Source organism: Camelus dromedarius, chromosome 1 (assembly GCF_036321535.1).
Source record: "Camelus dromedarius isolate mCamDro1 chromosome 1, mCamDro1.pat, whole genome shotgun sequence".
NCBI classification, from domain to species: domain Eukaryota; kingdom Metazoa; phylum Chordata; class Mammalia; order Artiodactyla; family Camelidae; genus Camelus; species Camelus dromedarius.
The window spans coordinates 59,482,119-59,507,094 of NC_087436.1; the positions used below are offsets into that span (position 1 = coordinate 59,482,119).

General features: G+C 32.9%; 1 protein-coding gene across 4 annotated transcripts in view; it reads right to left on the reverse strand.

Moving 5' to 3' along the window:
- Nucleotides 1-24,976, reverse strand: part of CCSER1 (coiled-coil serine rich protein 1) — a 1,104,264-nt gene that overhangs the window by 333,427 nt on the left and 745,861 nt on the right. For all 4 annotated transcript variants that reach the window (XM_031469432.2, XM_064484846.1, XM_064484851.1 and 1 more), the window contains exon 10: nt 20,984-21,028. In XM_031469432.2, coding sequence (XP_031325292.1) covers nt 20,984-21,028 — 45 coding nt within the window. The remainder of the gene's footprint in view (nt 1-20,983; nt 21,029-24,976) is intronic.

Genomic DNA, 24,976 nt, shown 5'->3' on the forward strand with positions numbered 1-24,976 from the left:
GGGTCAGTAAATTATCTTAAGTGTGGTCGATAATTACTTCTATATCTAGGAATCTGCAAAGTTAACAGCACCCAGGTTAATATTTAATAATAGTATCCAGGGGTCCATTAGTATTTACTATTGATTTTTTTAATCCAAATCTTAACTAATTGGGGCTTATTTGTTATAATAACTTTTAAAGACATGCACATATTCCTGAAATAGAATTAGTCCCTTAGAATCCAAATTCTATTTCAAGAACCAAAGTGGGATATGTTTACAATACACTAAAAAGTAACTTCAAAGTCAAGTAATTTGGAGGGGAAAACAAACCACACAAGTAATTTTCTCTTCCTTCTCTCTGGAATAAGTGGGAATCTTCTGCCCAAAATGATCTTTCACATGTAAAATGGACTGGAGTGATAAGTACTATATATATAATGAATTGTGATGAAATTAGAAATTATCTATTTGTGGATGTCAAAATAAATCAACTACCTATTAATAGACTTACCATATGACCCAGGAATCCCACTCCTGGGCTTGTATCCAGAAGGAACCCTACTTCAGGATGACACCTGCACCCCAATGTTCATAGCAGCACTATTTACAATAGCCAAAACATGGAAACAGCCTAAATGTCCATCAACAGGTGACTGGATAAAGAAGAGGTGGTATATTTATACAATGGAATACTACTCAGCCATAAAAACCGACAACATAACGCCATTTGCAGCAACATAGATGCTCCTGGAGAATGTCATTCTAAGTGAAGTAAGCCAGAAAGAGAAAGAAAAATACCATATGAGATCACTCATATGTGGAATCTAAAAAACAAAAATAAAAACAAAAACAAAAACAAACAAACAAAAACAAAGCATAAATACAGGACAGAAATAAGACAGACAGAGAATACAGACTTGTGGTTGCCAGGGGGGTGGAGGGTGGGAAGGGATAGACTGGGATTTCAAAACTGTAGAATAGATAAACAAGATTACACTGTATAGCTCAGGGAAATATACACAAAATGTTATGATAACTCACAGAGAAAAAAATGTGACAATGAGTGTGTATATGTCCATGTATGACTGAAAAATTGTGCTCAACACTGGAATTTGACACAACATTGTAAAATGATTATAAATCAATAAAAAATGTTAAAAAAAAAATCAACTACCTATTTTAGGTGGGGTAGTCTTAATTTCCAAATAAGGCTCTCCAATACTTTTGAGCAGAAAGAATAATCCATATTTAATGAGTGATTAAAAAAACCTACCAGGAATACATCAAGATTATAAAAAGCTAGGAATAAAAGTAGAGCATTTTTCATTTTATTATAGCTTTAAATAAATATTAAGCAGAAACAATTATACATGTATTTTAGTTTTAACTAAAAGTAAAAATTTGAGAACATTTCAAATTTCAAATACAGCTGCTTCTAGCAGGTAAAATATAATACAATGTATGTAATCAAACTATGTTCTATCCTATTTTTAAAAATAAAATACTTAGGGGTTGTGTTATACTTTAAAGTACAAAATGGAAAAAGTTTGATTATTCATTTGGTAACCTTTTGAACTCCTCTAGATGCTAGGTTTGTGACCTAGAAATGAACAGCACATAGATTCTTCTTTGAAAGAACTTAGTTGTGCCCAGCAAAGTTAAAATAAATTTGTAAAAATATCTAAGTCAAGAGATTGTTTTCAAGAAGGTAATCAATGTATCTATTATAGATACTATAACCAAAATTTTCTCAATAATTAAAAGCAATTGTATTAGTAGCATAAATTATTTTTTGAAAAGTACTATCATTTTTAAAGTAAAACATTATATTTTTAAAAAATATTTTTTGGTATAAATGAACTAAAGTTAAAAAAGTAAGCACATTTATACTCAAAATCCTTATTTATGATTAGATGCCAAAATTAATGCATATTCTGAAAACCTGGGAAAGATATTTTCATTCAATTGCTAGAGATACAGCACACAATTCAAGTGAAATATTTTTACTTTATTTATATGCTGTGTCACCTGTCTTCAAAATGGTAAAACTAATTAATAGCCATACTCTTCCATTATTAAAGGGAGAAAATATGAAACAGTTGACTCGTAGCTAAGAACTTTTTCAGCATATAGATTCTTAATGGTAAACTATGCTGGAAGTGTCAGAATTTTGACAAATCTTTTGATCTATATTAGTAGAATTATTAACATTCAGAAATATGGACTAGGAACAAAAACAAGTCATTTTTCATTATTATTTTGCCATCATAAAACCAATCACCAAATTGGTAATAGTAGGGAAAAGGTTAGAAGAAATCATTCACATTATTGAGCTTGAGGATAATATAAACCTCCAATGGGGAGGTGGGAGAGAGAGATATTTAAAGTCCCCATAGGAGGACAAAAGATGCTGGCAAACACTTTATATAATACATATGCAGAATTTAGTTAAGAAAGCCCAAATATTCAAATTAAAACATCAAAACACTTCTATTAAACACCCACTTTTCTATGGCCCTTTTCTAAGTTAGAATAGGAGAGAGGCAGGGGCTGGGAGTGGGGTAGTGGGTAAGAAGAGAGAGAGACAGAGATTTATTGAATTAGAATAGAAAAAAGAGAACAGATGTTTTTGAGGTACTCATTCTTTCCTCTTGAAACCCTTCCATTGATTGCTAACACCATCTTGGTTTTATTTTGTTTCTTGTTATTTTTCTCTCTCCACATCAGGTTCCTCCTCCTAATCATACAGGACATGTAAATATAGTCAAAGATCCACACCCATGGTTATCTAGCTATTTTTCTCTTAGCTTGAAGCTCTCAACTTTTCTCCTAGATTTAACTATCTCCTGCCTGAAGACGACTTCCCAGAACTGTTCTTTCTCCTGACAGATTCCTCTCATGAACGAACTAAGCAGTGAGAATTTACACAACTACTCACTTTATGTTAAAATAAAAAGTTTAAAACTAAATTATCATCCCATATTTTAGTTTTCTTGTCAGTTCCTTACATTTGTCAGATAGTTGTTCCCATCAGACTTAAAACCTTGCAGTATCTTTGTTTCTTCTTTTAAAGTAATAATAAATTAGTATCTAAGATGTGTCAAATCATCCTTCATATTAACTCTGCCCTCACTGTCTTTCAGTTTGTCATCACCATGTTGATATAAGTAAAAATAAATAATAAAAATTAATTAATTAATTTCTAAAAAAGAATAAGTAGACAATTACATAGTGGAACTCCCTGTCTCTCTCTGAAGTCTACGTCTCATGCAATTACATCCATAAATCATACATAAATTTTGTTCCAGCCATACTTTGCTGTGGTCAAGCATCATATTCCAAAATTTATTTAAGTCTAACAGAGGTCTTTGATCATAGCAAGAATTGAATACATACTGAATTAATGGATTAAAACTGGTATAACCATTGATCCTTGAATATTATATGCAAATTATCATGTAAGTTGTTAATAAAAATATAAATATCTTCCCCCATTTGGATATGTTATAATTAATATCTCTTATATTAAAACCAAACAATTTTAGTCATCATGTGAACTCAGCTGCACAAGTCAGTTTTATTATCTTTGAAATTATGAAAATAAAACTAGATAATCTATAAAAACACTATGCAGTTTGGGAATTCTCCACTTTTCCAAACTTCCCCAATCCCTGATATAGCCTCCTAATTTTTTTCATCATTTACTAATTAGGAATTCTTTTTTAAAAATATGCTATATTCACACTTATCTATAAATGTAAATTACATGATACCCTATGTATAAATATATCTACCCATCTGCCTATCTACCTACAATATACCAATTTTATTTAATCTGTATATCTCTGTAGACTTAGTTCTATTAATCTACTGTGTAATAACAGTCATAAATATGTTGTTTTTTTCTATTTATACACATATAATGAGTACAGATGACTTGTTAGCCAGCATCTAAGTTACCTCCAGTTTGAAATGCTGATTTAACCAAGTTAGCCAACCACTTATTTTGATTATAGACAGCGTGTTTTGCATCTGTTCATTATTACTCAATCCTCTTTTTAACATCTCAAAAATATATTTAGAGGCTATGCAAATTCTATAAATATTAGTGAAGATTAATGTTAAAAAGGTGGTTGACGAATGTTCTCAGGAATTTGATACTGACCATACATATTACCTATATATATAAATTTAATTGTCTGAAAATACATTAAAAATCATAGTTCATTTTAGGCTTAATACTAGGAATCAAAGAAAGTATGTAAGAAGAAAGAAGCTAAGAAAAGGTTGAAAGAACATTACATTCCAAATGGCTAATCTTCTTCTCTCCTTTGTTCACCTATAGAGTTTAATCAATGTTTTCCTGAAACTTTCTGCCAAGGCTTGGCAGTAAGCATATCCATCTCTGAATACAGGGTAAATGTATTATGGGAATGACTTAGCAGAAAAGAACACCTGCCCCCTTTTATATATGAATATCAAAACTGCAGATTGCAACTTCAACAACTCACTTTTTCCCATCTCTTTCAAAGAAGGGAATTTAAGTTATCTTTTTAAACACTGACTGGCACATTCACTGATACTCCTAAAGCATATTTTCCTTACCTAGACTGTCTGGGGAGGAAACAAGGCTATACTATCAAAGTTTCTAAATTTGAGCAATTTATCTAAATTTCACAACAGAAAACATCTTCTACAAAAAAAAATACTATTGGAAAGAGTTGATCATAATACTCAACTTCAAAATGACACAGTCTAACATTTCTAACAACAAGAAAACTGCAAGTTGGATATGCAAAACAGACAGAAAGTGCACTGGAGTATAATTATGAACGAAGCCTTTGTTCATATAAACAGAAGGCATTCTTCGGGGATGCATAAAAAGGTGTTTATCCATAAAAGTTTATTTTCCATTCAGTGCTTCAGTTTCCTGTGAAGTTATCCAGTCGACAAGAAACTTTAAGATTAGTCTCTATAACTACAATTGTTACTTCTTCCATAAACAGATAAGCACAAAGGAGAGGAAAAACAGATGTATTGTTAGTTCGAACTTCTACGATGTGTACTTTTATTTTTGGAATACCCATACATACAATTATCTGTATCTTTCCTGAGCTTGGTATTATGATTAGAAGAAAATATTCAGTCTTGGATATATCAACAAGAAAATCAAATGTTTAACAGACATACATAATGCTAATGTTTTGCCATCTAATATGCAATAAAACTTGGAATCATATAATTATAAAATGACTTATAAGAGATTTGGGGCCTCTATTTAGAAATATCAAAAATGGCAAATCTTAATCACTTGGGTAATAGAGAAAGAACAACTGAATTTTGCTAGAAAAGTAAATAAGCGAAAAGTAAATAAGGATGATACAAACAACATATAATATTTTTCCTGTTCTTATTATTAAACTGAAATAAGTAGGTTTTGAAGAAAACAAATAACTCTTCCAAGGCCATATAAGTGATGAGTAGCAAAGCTAGGGTTTTTAAAGTGTGGTTAACATCACAAAAACTGCTGCTCTTAATTCTTTTTTATTTTCTGCCTTACACTGTTAGTTAATTGGGACTACATAACATTCCTTCTTTCAACACAAGGTTACAAAAGTGAGGTACCTTTTCAGAGCCAGGACTTTGTAACACTGTATTAAACACCCAGAGAACCATCAATATTCTTTAAAAGATGGTTTTGGTATCATAAACCCCACTGAAATGAGTATATTATAAAGCCCTTCTATCTACTTACTTACTAAGCACTTTACTTGGCACTTGCCCTGCCTCAGATAAGAGTCTAAGAATCTTATAAAAACAAGTTAATCGATTCACAATAACTCTGAGATTGGTACTAGACAAGGAGTCTGAGCCATGAAGAAGTTAACTGTCTTGCTTAAGGTCAATTCGATAGCTAACGAGAAGGGAAGCCAGGATTTGAAACTGGGAAGACCGGGTTCAGGTATAACACTATGTTGCCTTTGGAAACTTTCACATTCAATGGCCACATTCACAATCTCCAACTCTTTTCTAGGCCTGCTAAACTTCAAGGCTCATTTAAATGAAACCCCAAATTTACATACATAAATGGATACTGTGGTAATGCCTAGTACTTCACTGTTTCAGTTTGTCAGCTTAGCACTACAAGCTGACTGTTTTTGTTTAGCTTTTTACATGTCATCAGAACATTCTGCCATCAGGTGGTGCCTTTTAAGGACTCTCCTGAATGGAGAACGTTTCTTTTCGTATGATTCATTGACAGACTCACAGACATTTTACTCATTTTTACCTTTAAAGCAAATACATGTAAAATCATGATTATATTAAAATAGCTAAATAAGTATAATGAACTATTAAAATATCACAAATCTAACTCTCATTTGTAGTTAGGTAAAATCATTTTTAACTCATATTTTTCCCTCTTGGAATTATTTTTTTAAAGTCACAAAGCTTGTAAAACTCTCCACTCAATGAACCTAATTAATTGAAATAAAAAATGATCCGTGTTTTACTTATCACTTGAGGAAACAAAACGAGAAATCTATCAAATAGTTTGTCCCTCACCTTTCTAAGCTGCACTTTTAACAACAAGCAGCAGCAGCAACAACTAACACATCTAAAGCATTAAGAGTATGTCACATGCTGCTCAGAGGACTTTGTGTATTCAAGCTCACTTAAGCTTTGTAATAACTCTATGAGGCAGATACTATTATCATCTCCCATTTTAAGGGTAGAAAACTGAAGCACAATTTCTAAGGCTTTGCTATCGTTACTACAGGAACTAGTAAGTGACGCAGCTGGGATTTGCTCCTGGGCAGCTGGCTCCATAGGCTACGTTCTCTCATCACTATACTGCCTTGTCTCTGGGGCTATGAAATCTATGTACTAGGGATTCCTGGAGCTTCATGGTGTTTTTATTTTGTGCAAACTGCCAGGGATGGTAGGAAAGCAGGAGAAAGAAGCCACTGAGTGATCACCAAATCTTTCTTGAATGATCCAACTATTCATTTATTTATGCATTCAATATCTCAATAAATACATATTTTGAATCTGTACTCTGTTCCAGATAAAAGTAGAAAGTAAAAGATAGGAGGCATGAATACACAGAGACTAAACTTTATCAATTTTTAAAAAAACATAAGTTTGTTGCTGTTTTCTGATAAGAAAGGAGTACAAATGGGGCACATTTTATTTGAGAAACACATTGCTAATGATCTCATATAATTTAAAACTCTCTTAATTCAATGCAAATATCAATAAAGGTTGATGGCTATTTTTGCTTATTTTCTAAAGAGATATCTTTTTGTAGAAATAGCATAAACAAAATTTATGACTCCCTTGGGCCTTAACTTTGACTTCATGCTTTTCTATATGCACTTTTTAATACAGGAGCTTGAAATAATTTCTAATTTTTAGAATAAATTGAAAATGTATTATCCTTTTATATTGCTAACTTTCAAATCACACAATTTAATTTCACATTAAACTCAAACTCACCACACATAAAACATTAAGAGAGGGAGATAAACTGTTTCCATGTCTGCATTAATTCCTATATCTTTAAAAATCTGTAGAGAACTTTATCAAACTGTAAACAAATGCACAATTTCAAATTAGTTTATGGAGTTTAAGTCCTCTAAATAATTAACAATAGCAAAAGCAAAACTACTAACCATGCCTGAGTTTGGCAGAAAGTTTAAACAATCTGATATGGTACTGAAATTGACTCAATGACAGAGAAGCTATAAAATTTATGAAGAGGCATGAGTCACCTGCCTCCCTGTCACCTTTCTTTCATTTGTATAATGGCTGATGGTTTTGGTGCCACCATCTGTACAAGGTGGGAAAATATGATGATGGGGTCATCCAAGTGCATGCATTCAAGTCTAAGCACTTTCTCATCAAACTTTCTTATAACTGTTCTCCTCTGATTAGCACTTCTACAAATATATTTCTCTTCAAGTCCTGGGGCTTGCTTGGTCTCTATAAAGGCAGAGTTGAGTCCAAAGCTATAGCATGGCATCTAGAGTGAGCAGGCAGGAACCAGTGGGCTTTCAGAATATTCAGGAATGTGCATCCTTGTATTTAAGATCCAAGAATAGATGAAGTCACAATATCAAAGTGATTATGATCTCCAAATGCTATTTAAACTTCAGAGTCTCAGATTAAATACACTCCACAGTAAGAACATCATGACATTCTTGACTTTGAATCAAGGAGACATCATAGATTTTATGAGATGCTTGAAGGTAGGGACTATATTTTATTATTGTGTCCAGCCTTAATTACTAAATCTATCACCTTATAAGCAGTAGACATCCATATTCTAATCCTAATTGAAAAAAAAAAAACAAAACCTAGTAATATAATGGAAATCTAACCACTCTTGTTTAAAACCCACATTCTTATGTTTAATTAGAAAGTTTTCTCTGAATGGTAGTTTGTTTGCCAACTAACTATTCAAGGAAATCTTATTAGAGAAGTTTATGACTTTTAACTTGAAAGGTCTTAAATAAGAGTGTCTAGCTCAATAATAGCTTATTATGTCAATAAAATTTAATTTGTTAGAAAAGGTGGCATATGCTGTTTATCATCCAGAGGCCAGAGGCCAGAGGCCAGAGGCTCAATTATCAGCAAAGAAATATAATGTGGCTGCCACTGTGGGAAAACCACAGGTTTCAATGGCAGTCACTTGTAGATTTTAATCCCACCTTCACATCCTGCTAGCTATATGACCTATTAATCATTCTAAGCATCTGCTTCCAATGTAGATTTATGATAATAATACTTACTTCACAGAATTGTTATAAAGGGCCTGGCACACAGTAGGTGCTCAGTAAAGGTTAGTTCACTTTACCTTAGATGTCGCTATTGGAAATGTGCTAGTGACATCTAGTGGAAATTCCTGCCAACCTCAAGAAGGCCACCCTGGAAAACTCTCAAGAGATTTCTAACAAGTCATGCATTCATTCCACCTGCAAATGTTTATTAAATATCTCCTCTGTTCTAGGCTCTTAAATCAAGTTCTGAGGATTGCAAAGATGTAAAAGACACAACACCTGCCCTAGAAAAGCTCTGGCTTTAGCCAACCAGACAAATGTTGGCCAATAACTGTAAGAAATGTAATTATTTCTACAATAGCAGTAAGAAAAAGTCCAAATATGCTACAGCATGGGTAACTCAATTGCCAAAGGAGATGCTGGGTCTTAAAGAATGACTACAATTCCCTCACTATAGTTTAACTGAAGAAGAAATTTGGAGATTTCTAAAATGGTAATAAATTAAAGCCTATTTGCTGAAGTCTTGATTGATATACTAAGGACATAATCTTTGTGTCACAGGAAGACAGTAACACTCTTTAGTTTAGAAGTCTCATAATTATACTCAGGCAACACTGTGGAGGAGGGACTGGAGATGGGAGAGAACAGAAGTTGTAGAACCTGTTAAAAAGTTATGATACATTTTTTCCTTATTAGGTAATGAAGATCCAAATGCATTCAGTGGAAAAGGGATAGATAGGAGGAGAGGTAATTGAGATAGATCTGAAGTAGAGTGGAGACTGTATACTGTCTGTGATGACAGGGAACATAGGGAGCAAGAAGTAAGGTTGATTCTAAGTTTTCTGGAATGAGTGACTGTTAAGAAGTAATCTCATTAAATAAAACAGAAAAGAGATTGGCGTGTGGGGGAGGGAAGAACATGGTGATTATGAATTGTCTGTACATATCTTCAAAACTTAGAGAACATTTAAGTAGAAATGTCCAATAAGTTAATAAACACATAGATCTGGAAGGAGATCTGGATGCAGAGAAGATTAGGAACATCAGCATGTAGCCAACATTCCAGCCACCAGAGTGGCTAAGATTATGGAGGAAAAAATGTGTCAAATGGTGAAGAGAGAGGATCAGGACCTGAGGCAACACCACAATGTAATTAATGGACCCTAAATCAGAACAGGACTCACCCTTAATTTGTACAGAACAATCCCTCAGTGAGTTATAAACATAGACTTAGACCACAAAATGGCTTTGGAAATAGGTTGGTAATGGGAATATCTCAGCTAACCAGAACATAACTTTAAAAAACACACTTAAATGGAATTTAAGGTTTAGAAGCAAAGCTATAAAGTTCTTTCCCCACAGTCCCATGAAATAAATTGTATTTGAATTTTCCTCTCATAACTGAAAACTATGGTTTATGTTTTGAGTGTATTCCTTCGTAAGTCAGAGGGGAAATTTTATTTGACTGCCTATAAAATGCACAACTTTTCTACTTATTCCATTAAATTTGGCCAGCTGGTTTTCTTCCCATTTTTTGTTTTACTGTCTTTTTCTTTTTTTTCTCGCTTCCTCTCTCCTGATACAGGTATTTCTTGCTTCAGTGATTTTCTGGGAAAAGAGCCCAGTTGGTTTAATTTCTTTTTATTACAGACTACCTCATGAGTTTAGGATATTAACTGTATATCTGCAGTGTTGTCAGGTTGAAAAGGGAAGAGTTATTCATGATATTTTTTCAGCTAAATACCTAAAAATGTATGACCTCCTAAAGACATATATAATTTCGATTTTATTTTTAAAATTCAAATTCTTACCTCCTTTTTTCATCTCTTATCACGTTTCTAGAAATTATTAAAAAGTACTTGTTCTGTGAATTAGTTTTATTGCCACATGACTAATATTTTCTATATGCAAATGTTCAGTCTTTTGGCCCTCAGATTCATGTATCATTTTAAAGAGCATCTTTCCTTAATTATCACAGATCAGTTTAAATACCATTTAACTATATCAATTCCAAGTCTATACACTGAATTTACACACACTGTTTAACTTTGGGCAATCAGTTAACCCTCTCCATACCTGGATCAGCCTTTATCTTTCCAAAAGGGAAGGACAGTTTAGGGTGGTCTTATGAGAGGAACATGAAAGTGCCTGAAGACCTTGCATAATTTAATCATAACAAAGGGTAATGGGTAATGCAACTAGCTTAATTAGCCCCAACATACAAGTTTAAAATTCACTCAGACAGATCACGAGCTTTGACATGAACTTGGCAAATTTAAAAAAAGATTCAACTATATTATACTTTTTTCCCACAATTAAGGCTTTATAAATATTTTTCTCAGCATTTCAGATTTTTTAACTCCAATTCACCTGAAATGTGAAAAACCATTATCAGCAGCTATCTCTTTAAGTGGGCTATAATGAGAATATATTCAACTACATATGCTTATTAACTTGAGTATTTCATTATAAATGACACAAAAATATATTAATTAAACATATGAAAGGCAAAAGGGATGAATGTTCTGTACTGATCCTAAGAAGGAGTAAGATTCAACTCTATGGACATTTGTTGGGTGCTTACTATATATCAGGAACTATTCTAGCTTTTATGGCTGTAAACAGAATAAGACCCTGTTCTCCAGGAACTCAGTCTAAGTGACAGACTGGTGGAGACACAAACAAACAGATTCACAATACAAATGATAAACATAACAACATGATAGAACCAAGCCTCAAGTCCTATTTTTGCAAGTAGGGATCCCTGGGGAATTCTTCCTTGACTAGGCAACACTCAGTCTGAGGTGTGTTGCTGAGTAAGTGGCTTGACACTCACAGTAGAATATCCACAGTCTTTATTAATTTAAGGTAACAGTAATAACAAACAGTAACAGTATTTAAATCTTTCATATTAGGTATTTTTATTGGCACCTGACATTGAGATCATTATTATTCATATGCAATCTCATTTTCCCTATTCATAACAATCCTATCAGATAAGGTACAGCTACGGATTTTAACTTTAAAATGAAGAGACTGAGGTACAGATAGGATATGCAAGTTGCTCAACATCACATTGCTGAGCAAAGGGCAGAACTGGTATTGAAAGCTCTAAAATATGTGCTCTCTAAAAATCCTGCTGTACTAGCTACACTGCCTCTTAGTATATAGGCATTTCTCATTTAAGGGGAATTTGATGAATTTCTGTGCCATAGATGTCTCTGTATGCAAAGCGTAATATAAAATTCTTACAAATTACTTTATGATCCTATTGAAGTCATTGGCTCCAATAATGCCTAAATCATTTGCAGTTTTCTTTGACCTCAAATTGTCTGAGTGCTACACAAAAACACCTATGAATCACTCCATTCTCAAGAAATGAATCCTCAAGTTAACATATTCTCCAGGCATCACTTTATTGTTCTTTTAAATTTCTTTCACTTGCCAAGTTCTTAAATATGCTTTTCACGTTCATTTTTTTGTTGCCAACTCTCAAACTATTTTCAACATGGCTATCACCTCTCTTATCCATCAAAAGTCACTAAGATTAGTAGAATCTTCTTCAGCACAAAATTGGAAGATAATTTGCTTTCCCTGATGCTTTTGACCTCTGTACACTTTTGACATTTTTGCACAAGGTACGACTTACTCTCAATCTTCTTTGTGACCTTCACTTCCAGAAGGTAAACTAGAGCTAATATATTATTAAATGTAACTTGTTAGAGGGGAAAGCAACATCTTTGATAGACTATAACTGGAAGCAAGAAAGGGACAAAGAACTATTTCTTCAGCTTGGTAAAAGGTGGTCAACAAGTTGTTTACTGGATGCACAGGATGTTAGAATTGATGCCATATGTTTCAACAAATGTGTTTAATTTCTAAAGTTCCAGACTTCTAGACTATTAGGTAAACCTACTTTTTAATTGACTTTTATATAACCAAGCATAGGACAACACCATGATTTGGTTTGACAATGGCAGCAGTTGTAAATAGGAGGAGGAGTTAAAATTGCTAAATATCATTAACTTACTCATTTTGAATTTAACATTTTTGAGCACTTATAAATAAGAAGACAAACTCAAATAAGCCTTATATTTCCTCTCAACTATTTTATGGGATATTCATCTAGATCCTATTTGTGATCATCTACCCCCGATGCCACGAAGAAATGGACAAGCAAGTGAATTGTGAATTTTCCATACAGGATATTGTCTGATCTCACTCCTTTTAGCCTACAAAAGTACAGGCCTTGCTAATGTTCAGGAGTCACATATCATCAATGATTTGGTTTTAAAAATCCAAAGACTGGATACACATCCGATCAGTAAACCTAGACAGAGAACTGTTTTAATTTACCATATTGCCAACATTTATCTCCCTTCATAAGTTATGTTATTTTTAATCAGTGAAAGATAAGACCCCCCTACTCTACTCCAGATGTAACAGATTTGGAGGAGAGAGGTAATTGAGAAGCTAATTTTGCAAAAATGATTAGGACCTAATTAAGAGGTGTGAGCCTAGGAAAACTGCACAAACTGCTTATGACAGATAAATGTTGTATTTTCCTAACTCAACCTCTATTGATTAAAAAATAATAAAAGAAAGTGAAAATGGTAGCCCAATCTTCATTCCAGAAGTTACTAACAGTATTTCTTCCCTAACCACAACTGTCTCAAGGTAAACAGCCAGATCAGGAGAAACCTCTTTCAGAGAACCAATGGTAAACTAAAAAGATGAGTTTAATGATGCTTGTATCATCTGAACACCATAAAAGGAAAGAAAAGAGAAAAAAAACTTTTTTCTTATCATATTTCTTATTCCTAAAGTATATTTATTTGAACCATAGGGATGAGTGAGGAGAAAACAGACCACCCTGTCTATAATCAGAAGTGACGGTCCGACTATGAAGTAGACATCTGAGACCATCATTTGTGGGTGGTCATCAGGGACAAAGGATATGTTAAAAAAAAAAAAAAAAAAAAAGGTAGAGAAGCTACATGGCTTACAGAGAGAAGAACGTTACAGAATTAGAGAACAGAGATTTCTCTCCTTATTAGTCATGGTATAATGTTGAAGTTTTATCCTGGAGTCGTATTTCCTAGTTTTGAGTCCTGACTTCAGCCACATATTAATTATAAGACTTGGACAAGTTATTTAAACTCTTTTTGATTTTGCTTTTTCTCCTCTGAAATGGGAATGATAATAGCGGCTATTTCAAAAGTTTGCTGTGATAAGTGAATATATGTAAAATTCTTACAGCAATGATAAGCATTTAGCAAGTGTTAATTAAAAATTTTTATTGTGAAAAGACTGGATCCTATTTTGTCTAGGGTTTCAGAGTGAAATATATCCTACAACAGATCTATGATTCCTTATCCAAAATTCTTTGGGTCAAATATATCTGGTAATTTGAAAGCAGCCTGATTTTAAAATAGTAATACAGAGCATATACCATATCTTTTGAATATTCCCATCTTTTAATTACCCAATCAAATTTGAAAACTCTTATCCTAGATGAAAACACCTGTTCTTATTACTTAGAACACTGTTATTGGTCTGTTTGCATGACTCTCCAACGTGAGTCATTAACAAAAGGGTCTAAGTCCAAGCACTCCTGAGTTCAGAAGACCTTGTTAGGCTGATTCCCTTTAGACAAACTGTACCTTGAGTATTGTTCCAAAATTCTATAAAGATTGGCCTCAGTCTTATCTTTGTTGATTCCAATTAGTTTCATTTCGCTTGAAGTTATTAGAGGGTCTGTTAAGCCCCTCATTTGTTTAACGTCAGGTTTTTAAGACAGGAGGTTGCTCAAGCAGTATTTTCATGTGGTCTTCTCCATTTGTTTGGCCTTCTAGGTCAAATTCCTGACTATTTTATATTTTAATTCATGTGCTTATATCTCTAATTGGCTTAATTCCATTCCAAACAATATGAAATTGCAGAGTTCATTTTGGGGAATATAACTGTCAGATTGCTTTTTGACAGAATTCACTAGGGTTCAAATTATTGTTTAAACCTGCTGTAAATATTCTTTTCTGTGGCTCTCGGTATACATGTGTGTGTAATGAGCTTCCCACATCGAAGGCTTCTTTTGTTCTTCCATAGTGTTGGTTTCATGTCTGTCCAAAGCAGGCTCCCTCTCACTTCTCTACTTTTGCTCACTCTTTTCTTCTGCTTCCCTTGGGAAAAATCGTTCTGTGACTGTGTACATACTCCAAGAATATCTGATCTAGATAATCAAACATTTCCAAAAGAAAGATTTTAAAAAGTGAAAAATATGCACTTCTTTTGGATTTTGTTTTCCTTATTTGAAATGTCACTAAGAATATGTTCTTTCTTACTGAAGTAGATCTGATAAGCTTAGTTTTGCTTAACCAACAGGTTTCTTTTAGAGAGTTTCTTGGAATGTCAGTAGTCTACAAGCATAGAGGAGATCTTCAAAATCCAACCTGAAGATCACCCAGAAAATATGGAGGATGTGAAAAATAGCTTATAAAATCCGTAGGCCTTAGGCATTACTTTCTGTAAACTGTACTTTTTCACTTCTGTAAGTGAAAAGGTAAATAAAAGTTTTTTTCATCTGTAATATGAAATATGGGACTATGAATTTTTGAGATTCAATGATAGATTTCAAGTATATTTTGCATATTGTCCTATCTGGAATGTGTCCTCTTAGAAACAATATAGAATATAAAATCCTTTAAGAGTCAGGCTAGGCTTTGGTTATCACTGATGACACTCAAATTGTCTCGGACAGGAGGAAAGAATAAAGGAAGGACAAGTAATATGAAAAATAGTAGTAGTAATAATAATAGGAAATAATAATTGTGACCACTTATTGAGTGCTCCCTACGTGGCAGGCACTGCTCAAAGAGCTTTACAATTATTAACTCATTTTATCCTTTCAATAACCTTTTGAAATGGGAATAATTATTACAGTCTTGTAAAGTGTAATTCATTCACTTAATATTGATTTATAAGCACAAAGATCTTTGAGTTCCTTTACTGTCTGTCAATTCCAAGAAATGAAAAAAGTAGGGATATTTTATTTTTTTTTTACTGAGTCCTTAAAAATCTCTTGATCTCAGAATTGAACTGTAAATCAGGTACATCTTAGTGGCAAACCATAGCCACTGAAGCATTGAATAATTCTAGTTATAAAGGAAGAGTTATCTTTGTCTCAGCTTTTATATCTCAAAGAAGAATGTCATATTAGACAATATATATTTCTCCCCCAAATTGTGTCATCACTGAGGTTATAAAAGAATTTCTTATTCTACAGAACTCTGTATCAACTGAGAATGGGATAGCTAAATTTGAACAAAAATGGAAACAGTCTATTCTGAATGTTGAACAATAAATGAAACATGCAAATGGAAGTAGTTTTGCAGAAAAAGCACTAAAGATAATTGGTAATCATAATTTGTTTCTTAGTGAAGATTTTTTAATTGATTCACAAAGCTATAAAAGAAATATAGCTATCTTCTGTAATTTTGAATGATATAAAATATTAGATTTTAAGAAAACAATGTTACTTCAACACATTTTGTTAACTCATATTTCCAAGAACAGCACACTTTCTTCAATTTTAGTTGTATTCTTACAACTCATATTTTTCTTATTTTCTCTCTTTGGAAAACAGTTCTCTCCAGTTGTCTGCTGGATCCGGGAGAAATAACAGGGAGTTTTCATAACTTAAGCAATACCCTAGGTCTAAAATAATCTGCATAATACTAATTCAGTTATAAATGGACAGAGAAATCAATGGTGATTTTTATTTTGTTCCACTTACAATAATGCCTGTGCTAATATTCCAGGTAGACAAGTTATTCTGAAATACAGAGTATCATCAATTTCATCCTTTGAATTTTCTTCCTTTTAGGGCTCAACTTTTCAAACAACTTTCAACTTCAAGTAGAAATATGTAATTTGTCATGGGATAAACAATGAAAAGTCTATCCAATCATACTAGCAAAGGCATAAAATCTATTTGTCAGAACCAAATAATCACTTTCTCTAGGAATATTATGTGCTCAAGTGACACTTTACATAAATAGAAAATCTTCAATTATTATTTTAAATGATTAAAACATATAAAGTAGGCTTGGGGAAATAGGATTTAACTAAACATTTTATTTTCAATCTACCTTTTACAAGTATCTCTTTATTAATTATGTTTTTTAAGTATTAGAAGCTCATAATAAGCTATAATTTCCTATTTATTGTTTCTGGCAAAGAAGATTGGAAACACTGTAGTCCAACAAAGTAAGACAGTGAAGCATTCTAGATCACAGAACAGACAGGCTGTAAGGCATGCCCATGATTTTCTTGAGAATGACACATTTGAAAATCCACTATTTCAATAATTTGAAATGTCCACTCTTTCCTAACCATACGTCTATCAGAATCTATTTAGTTGTCCTTGCAATTCCCCAGCAAAATTAGGATTTTAAAAGTATCATTGGCATGGTCAAATATAATCAACTGAAAATTTTCCAAACTACAACCATGGACTTTTCTAGTAAAGGAATGAATATGTCTATAATGATTTTTGGTCATATTTCAAAGGAATGCTTCCAGAAATTATTAAAAATATTCATTTTCTCTCAGAAGTTTAAGAAATATTTTTGATATGTCTTATAAGGATATAAAATTATTTATTTAAAGTGTTCAAGTGTACCAGTATTAATCTTATCTTCAGATTTGAAGGTGAAGAAGGCAGCATGATCTCTACTTACTTTGTTCATCATTTTGGGAGCTCTGAGCTCTGTAAATTATGTAAAAGTGACTCCTGATCATTACACACCTGCATATCATTTCCATCCCATCAGTGGTTCTGTAATCTCTGACTTCCACCAGCACAGTCACAAGCCAAAAGTTCTAATCACCATTGTCTCTCACCTGAGCTCGCTACATTCAGTATAATTTCTGAAATTAAATGTTGAATCCTGATTTAGATATCTAATCATAATAATTAGTTTTCTTCACCCATGATAAAAAGTCCTGTATCAAGTGTGTTCATATTGGTGATATCAGATATCCAGAATATGGATGGTCGAGTATTTTGGAGGTAGGGTAGAAATAAAGACATCTTGCCATTGAGAATTTATGTGTACACAAACACACATGTACACACATACACAAGTACACATGCACACACAGCTGAATCTTTAATAAGTTAACAAAGACTATACTTTGGAAAATATAATACTATTTAAAATAACAAAAGTATACAATGTTTTAAGAAAAATGATAGAACCTGGTTTTATCCACATTTAACAATAAAAGCACTGCATAGAACAAAAATTCCTTAAGAAAAGGAATATAATCATTTATCTATGTGTCATACCCAGTGAAATTTCACTGAGGTTTTTCTATGAGTTACAAGGTTCCACTAGAGGCAGGAAGTTCACTTACAATCAGATAGGAATACAGTTATATAATCACAGTTTACACAGTATTTCACTGATCTCCCTTTTTAAACAACCTTGTTATTATCTATTAAGATCAGCACTCTCAATCTATATGCACAGTAAGCATGTATAAATATACAAAAAAATGTAACTGGGTTTTTTTAAATACAACTAATACCTATTTTCAAATATTTCACAATACAAGCAATTTAGGAGCTGTTTACCTCTATTTTCTTCAGAAAAGTAATTTATATTTTAATCACTTCTTAATTTATATTTTTATACAGCATGCAGTGTTCAAACCTGGCCTTCCTGTCTAGCAATTAGCTTTTTAATAATACTTACCACTTAGCTAAATAGCATATTACTGCCTGCTTCAATTTTCCATGCATACTCTAACCATTGTCATTATCTCAAATAGGTAAATAGAACATTTTAAACGACACATCTTAAATTTTCTTATAAATATTTGGTAACAGGCCCTTAGTATCACATCCATCAATACCTACTGGGAACATCTGTCATTTGAACTAAGACAAATTAATTCATCTGAAAAAGTAATCATTGTCATTAAGTCTTCATCAATCACAATAGCATTAGGATGAAAAATTCTAAGAGAATATTTTTTAAGAGTTTTCCAAATCCACACATTTCAATTTAATGTAATCAGAAGTAAATTATACACCTTTGTAGTGCACAGAAGGAACACAACAAATAGAAATCAGAAAGATTTCTGTCACATTTCATAAGCAAGAGAGATTAGGAAGCTCTTATTAAGTAATTATACTCTTGTTTACAGATCACTTACCACTGAGACTCGACAGAACAGTATTCACAACACATTTCACCTGTCTGGCACCTCACTGAAGTTTCTTACCATAGAATATATTAAACTTTATAATCATGAAGAAAATTAAGGTGAGTGTTAGGCTGGCTAGAAGTGTGCCCAAGTAACGCAGTATTGCCCAGATACGAAGTGAAGTGGTTGTTTTGAATTTTAATAGTCGATTTTCACTTTCTATTCCTGGATTGGGGGTTCTCAAGTGCAGTCCTTACTGGATTGTCATTAATTTGACCATCTTACCTCCTTCACAATTATTCCATTAACCTCAGGAAGAAGGTCCAAATCAAGGTTGTCCCCTCTATGTAAATGTATATATAAAACTGTAGGTCATTAAAAATTTGCACCCATAGTGCACTTGTAATAAAAATAAAAGCAGAGCAAAGGAAAAATATAAGCAATAAAATTTAATAGCAACTCTTTTTAATAAAAACCAGTCATTAGGCTTTTAAAAACACCATGAAAAACTACAGAATCTTAATTTAAAAAACGAATTTTGCCACCATTTAGCAATGCCACTTCAGAGGTACACAGACTTAACGTTTCCTTTCTTTGGACACACAATTGCTCTTGGATTAGGATACAGCAGTGAGAAGCTGAGTGATACGATCCAAACTGCAAGTCCTCAAAAGCAAAGAATCAGGAGAAACAAATTGTGGCAGTTCTGCCTGGGTGTGAACTTCCACTTAGGAGGTGATGAGTTAGGTTCTTTCTCTACGTAGATCCATTCTGGTCCATCTAAGTGAAAGTAGTTACTCTCACAAACCTATAAATGGCTCTGAGGTCTTCCTTACATGCTCCATATTTTTTTTCCCACTCAGCCTAAACTGATGACCATGTCCTTTCTACCTTGCTCTCCTACAGCATGAAAAATATCTTAAGATTTACCTATATTTCACCTTTTCCAGCTCTTTTGCCAATGTAAGCCTACTACTATGTGTCCCTCAAAAGGAATAGATATGTTCAGATGGAAAACAGCAAATAAATGGAAAAAGACCCTAAATGACAAATTGATTAGGAACTAAAATGTCAAATACTAAATACACACAACTGGAAATTAAAAGAGCAAGGAAAGAAGGGGCAGATACTATACAGTTAATTAAGAAGAAATATGTTTTTACAGAAAGAAGCTACAGATAGGGAGGAGGGTAAGATTTACCATCTTATTTTATAAGACAAAGTATTGCACTTTAGCTGAAAAATTATTATATAAATATCACCAAAATTAAAATTACCTTTTGAGCAACAAGAAAATACTGTTTTACTGAATTAAATATTCCACCATCTTCCTACACCCAACAACCAGAGTCATTAACATTTACACATTTAGCCTGGAAAGAATTTTAACCAAGGTGAGGTTAAGTCTGCACATTAGAATAAGAAAATAATAATATGCATCATGTATACAATACAGTATTATGTTTGGTGCTTTTGAAAGTCTGCCTTCTTGAAAAAACATTCAGGATAGACAATAATTAAAGAAAGTTTTAGAATCACTAGTCTTACCTTCACACCACCTAATAACGTATGCCCACCTCGTCGCATATGACAGTAGCTTCAGACAGGATAGAATGCCAGATGCCATAAAATGTTCCATTGTTAGAATTATGCTAATTTCTCAGTAAATTATTTTAAAATATTGCATGTTGTATTTGCTTAAAAAGGAAATGTCCACTCTAGAGCACCCAACTATTATAAAATCCATTTTAACAAAAACAACTCTTGCCTAACAACAGACATGATATTTTCTTCAGTTTCAGAGAAGCAAGCACAAGTAATATGTCTGCATAAACATGGGTAAAATATGGCTTGGCCAGAGTGAATAGAATGTATGTTATCAAAATTCCTTTTAACACCTCCCCATAGTATTGAACACCATCAGCATCAGTCAACATCACCAACCAAATCACTGCGACATTGTATCCATTTTCTTTTCTTCCCCATCCCTCTCCCTTAGACTTTCTTACCTCTCTCCCGCCTTGTACTGCCTCCAGTCTTTTCTGGTTCAAACCCTGAAAGAAAAAAAACGAAAATGTTACTGTTGGCAAGAAATAACCAATAATTAGTACTAATGCAAAATTTTTGAAGTGAAAGAGAATTCATTTAACAAAGAAGATTTGAATGTAGATGAATGTATGACCCATTTTTTTCTAGGAGAATGGTTTATAATAAGGGCTGTACATAAAATTTAGACAACAGGTTATATACAAAATTAAGAGAACACACCACTCAAAAGAAAATGAAATGAAGGTAGATAGCTGATCAGTAGTGATACTAAAATCATGTTTAAAATTAACAAAAGCAAACTGCATATGCATCAATCACATTGATTTGGTAGCAATAATGGTCTTTAATTTTCAGAAATAACATTTACTATGCTGTTGTAAGTCTGTAACAGCCAGTTACATATAATAATATATGTAAGAAAAAGACACGAATTTGAAATCCAAACACATCCTCAGTACACAGAAACCCACAGTTGAGTGCTCTACTTTAATATCCTAGGCAATATAGAGTAATACACACGATGAGAAAACTTCCCTCTAACCTGCCCTTAAATTAAGAGGAGACACACAAAGTATACATGTTGCATTTCAATTATGTCAAAAGAAAATACAAATCCATTGGTCAGGCATATCCTTGTTCAATGATTAATACGTGCCCACCTTTTTTTCTCAATTATTTTATTTTAAAGTCTTTTTTATGTTGCTTGTGCCAGTAATGGATTAAATAGTGCCTAGCCAAATATCTATCAATATTTATATCTAAGTCTTCAAAGGTGGTACCAATGCACTTTGTGCTAAATCCCAAGACCATGAATAAAAATACAATGTAAAGCATTTTTTTTAGTAATGACTGTCCCTTGGTGAAACCACAGTCTAAAAGATACTGTTTAAAACTGAAGTAGTATGTATAGGATATGTTGATAGAAAGTTCTTTGTCTACTGCATTGCCCCTGGCACATCTTGGGGCCCCAGTATAAGTAAACTGATAAAAAGCAGCAGCTTCCTTTGCAGCACTGGTGATCATCCGGGAAACGTTCAGGATTTTATCTCCTGATGAAGGACTTCCTCTGTATTCTATTATCATAACAGCTTTCTACACTAAAAGAGGAGGGATTCACTTTAAGTCCCCAATAAACACCATGCATAATTAAATGGTAGAAGGGTTCATCTTTTTCTTAGCAGACCTATTGCAAAATATGCTTGCTGTATAAGAGTCCGGCTGTCTATCTATCGTTCCTGGAAATATTGCTACTTAGAAAGCAAAATAATGGAAGCTTTTTTGCCTCCTCTAAATACAATAAAAGCTTCAATTCCTATTAATTTTCCTACTATAGTAGCTTAGTATGTTGAGGAACTGCATGAAAACTGCAATAAAATGTGATCTCACAGTACCTAATTCTTCCTTTCTGCCTTCTTTTTCCTCTTATTCTCTTTCCCTCCTTCTCTAAACCACTTACTTTAGTTATTTTACAATACATATTTGTGCTATATGTACTATGGCATTTGTACCAGACACCATGCTAGATATTGCAGATATAAATAACATAGTCCTCAAGTTTAGATCATTGATTAAACACACAAAGGTTAAGATAAAACTTCAGGAGAATGATGTCAGGTATATAAAAATTTCTCTGAGCATAGGAAGAAAGAGGCTCATTGAGGCAGCAAACAGGCAGAAGCATCAAGGATCACACAGGAGGATCACATAGGGGAATCACATCGTAACAGTCCTAGAGGCAGAGGAAGGAACACAGAAGGAGAACAGCACTCAGTGCTCTGGAGACCTGGCGTCGCAGCAAGTCATCACGTGGGAACTCATCAGAAATGCTGACTCCACCCAATACCAGCTGAACAAGAATATATATTTTAACAAAGTTTCCAGGCAATTCATATGCACATTAGAGTTTGAGAGGCACTGCACTAAGAGGTCTAGGAAAGGCAAGTGGTTTAGGTGGCATATATTGTGACTCGGGCAAAAAGGAGTAGCTGGAAAGTAAGGCTGAAAATGTGACCAAATGGGGAAGTCTTTCAAGAGAAGGAGTTTGTACTATTGTTTAAGTGAATGCTTACTTTGATAGCAGTTTTGAAAACTGAGGGTAAAATTTTAAAATATCAAATAGAGACATAAATGAGAACTCTCATATTCTCATAATTGAGTCAAAACCAATAATTCATTCTCCCTTTTTTTAGAAACACTGCCTGAAGAAAAACGGAAAAAATACAAATAAATATTGGGATTTATCTTTATCACAACCTTTTTCACCTGCCTTTAAATTATTTGACAGAGCTTTAAAAAACTTGACTTTTCACATTATTATGAATAATTTTGACAAAGTATTTTTCTATTGCTGATGAAAATCTGAATAGCAGAACTCCTTAACTATATATTCTGCATTATCACTATTTTTCTTACATCTGGTAAGAAAAATACCCTGTAAGAAAGATATAGTAGACTTAATTATTATATCTCTAGCTTTATATTTTGGAATTTAAGGAAAGATTTTTTACTGTTTTTATTGTTGCCTTAAGCAGCACAGAGTGTAATCACTTATTAAGTATTCATAGTTATAAGAAAATATTTGTAGGGTCCATTTTTTTTCATTTGGTGATAGCATTTATGTTTAAAAAGGCAAAATTTTTATAATATCTTAACAGAAACTAGACTGTTTATGTTTAAAAGGTTTTTTAAGTGGTTTTTAAATTTTTATCTCATACATAAAACATTAGAGTTGGTTAGAGAAAACAGTTGCAAAAAATATTAACTAAGGCCATTTTGTTTTTAAAAATAGACCATTGCTTTACTGAATCTAGAAAAGGCTCTAGAATCAACCCGGCAGTTATTCCTGTAAATAAATGGCAGTCTGATTTCTGAGTATAGAAAATTATGTACATATACAGGATGTATTTTGAAGAGTCTAAATTTCATATGAAACTAAGATGTAAAACAAAATATTAGAACATTTCCTAAACCTGGTAGTGTAGGCTAAAAATAAATTGTAAATGGTGTCCATGCCCCTAACTTTTAGGATATGGGAAATAGTATAATGGTGTGCTTTTGAATTCAGATGATTGAGAGCTTATAGCTTCAGTGTGGCATATTATTTTGTGTTCTAACAAATAATATAGTATTTCTCAACCTCATCTTTTTTACTTGAAAAATAATAATACAGTAACTCATGTGGTTGCTATAAAGATAAAACTGGACAGTATGTGCATAGCACTTAGCAAAGGGCCAGGCACAGGGTATCCTAAAACAGTAATTATTATCTCCTCTTCTTATACTAATTTTTATTATCATTATTATACATATATAATGTGTAAATATAAGATCAATTAGAACAAAATACTTTGGGTTTGTGCCTTTCATTTGAAGAATACAAATTATGTTTTTCTTTAATTCCTCAATGCATTTATATTTGCAATGGTGTTCTGAACTTCTTGTCTGTTAATTCTATCATCTGTCATTTCCAAGTCTGTTTCTATTGACTGAATTATTTCCTGGTTATAAGTCACATTTTCCTATTTTTTTCTTATAGCCAATAATGTTTCTATTGGTTGCCAGATATTGTGATTTTTATTTTGTTTAGTGCTAGACACTAAATAAATTTTGTTTATTACCTTAGAAAGAGTTAGGATTGTTTCTGGCAGATGGTTAACTTGTGGTTCACACTGACCACTCTGAGGCTTGTTTCAGAAAAAATTTAGGGTGAGTTTGAAGTAGTGTTTAGAATTATTTATCTGTTACTGAGCTTGACCCTTTCTTGCTCTCTACTGAATATCCCATTTATTCAGTGAAGGACTCACTACTCTGACTAATGGGAATTCAAAAGATTCTCAGGCCAGTGAAAGCTCTGGGAATTCTATTTCAAGTTATCTGGTAATCTTAACCTTTTCCTACTCTTGTCAAATTTCACTCTACACATGTGAAGACTGTTATTCAAACAAAATTCTCAG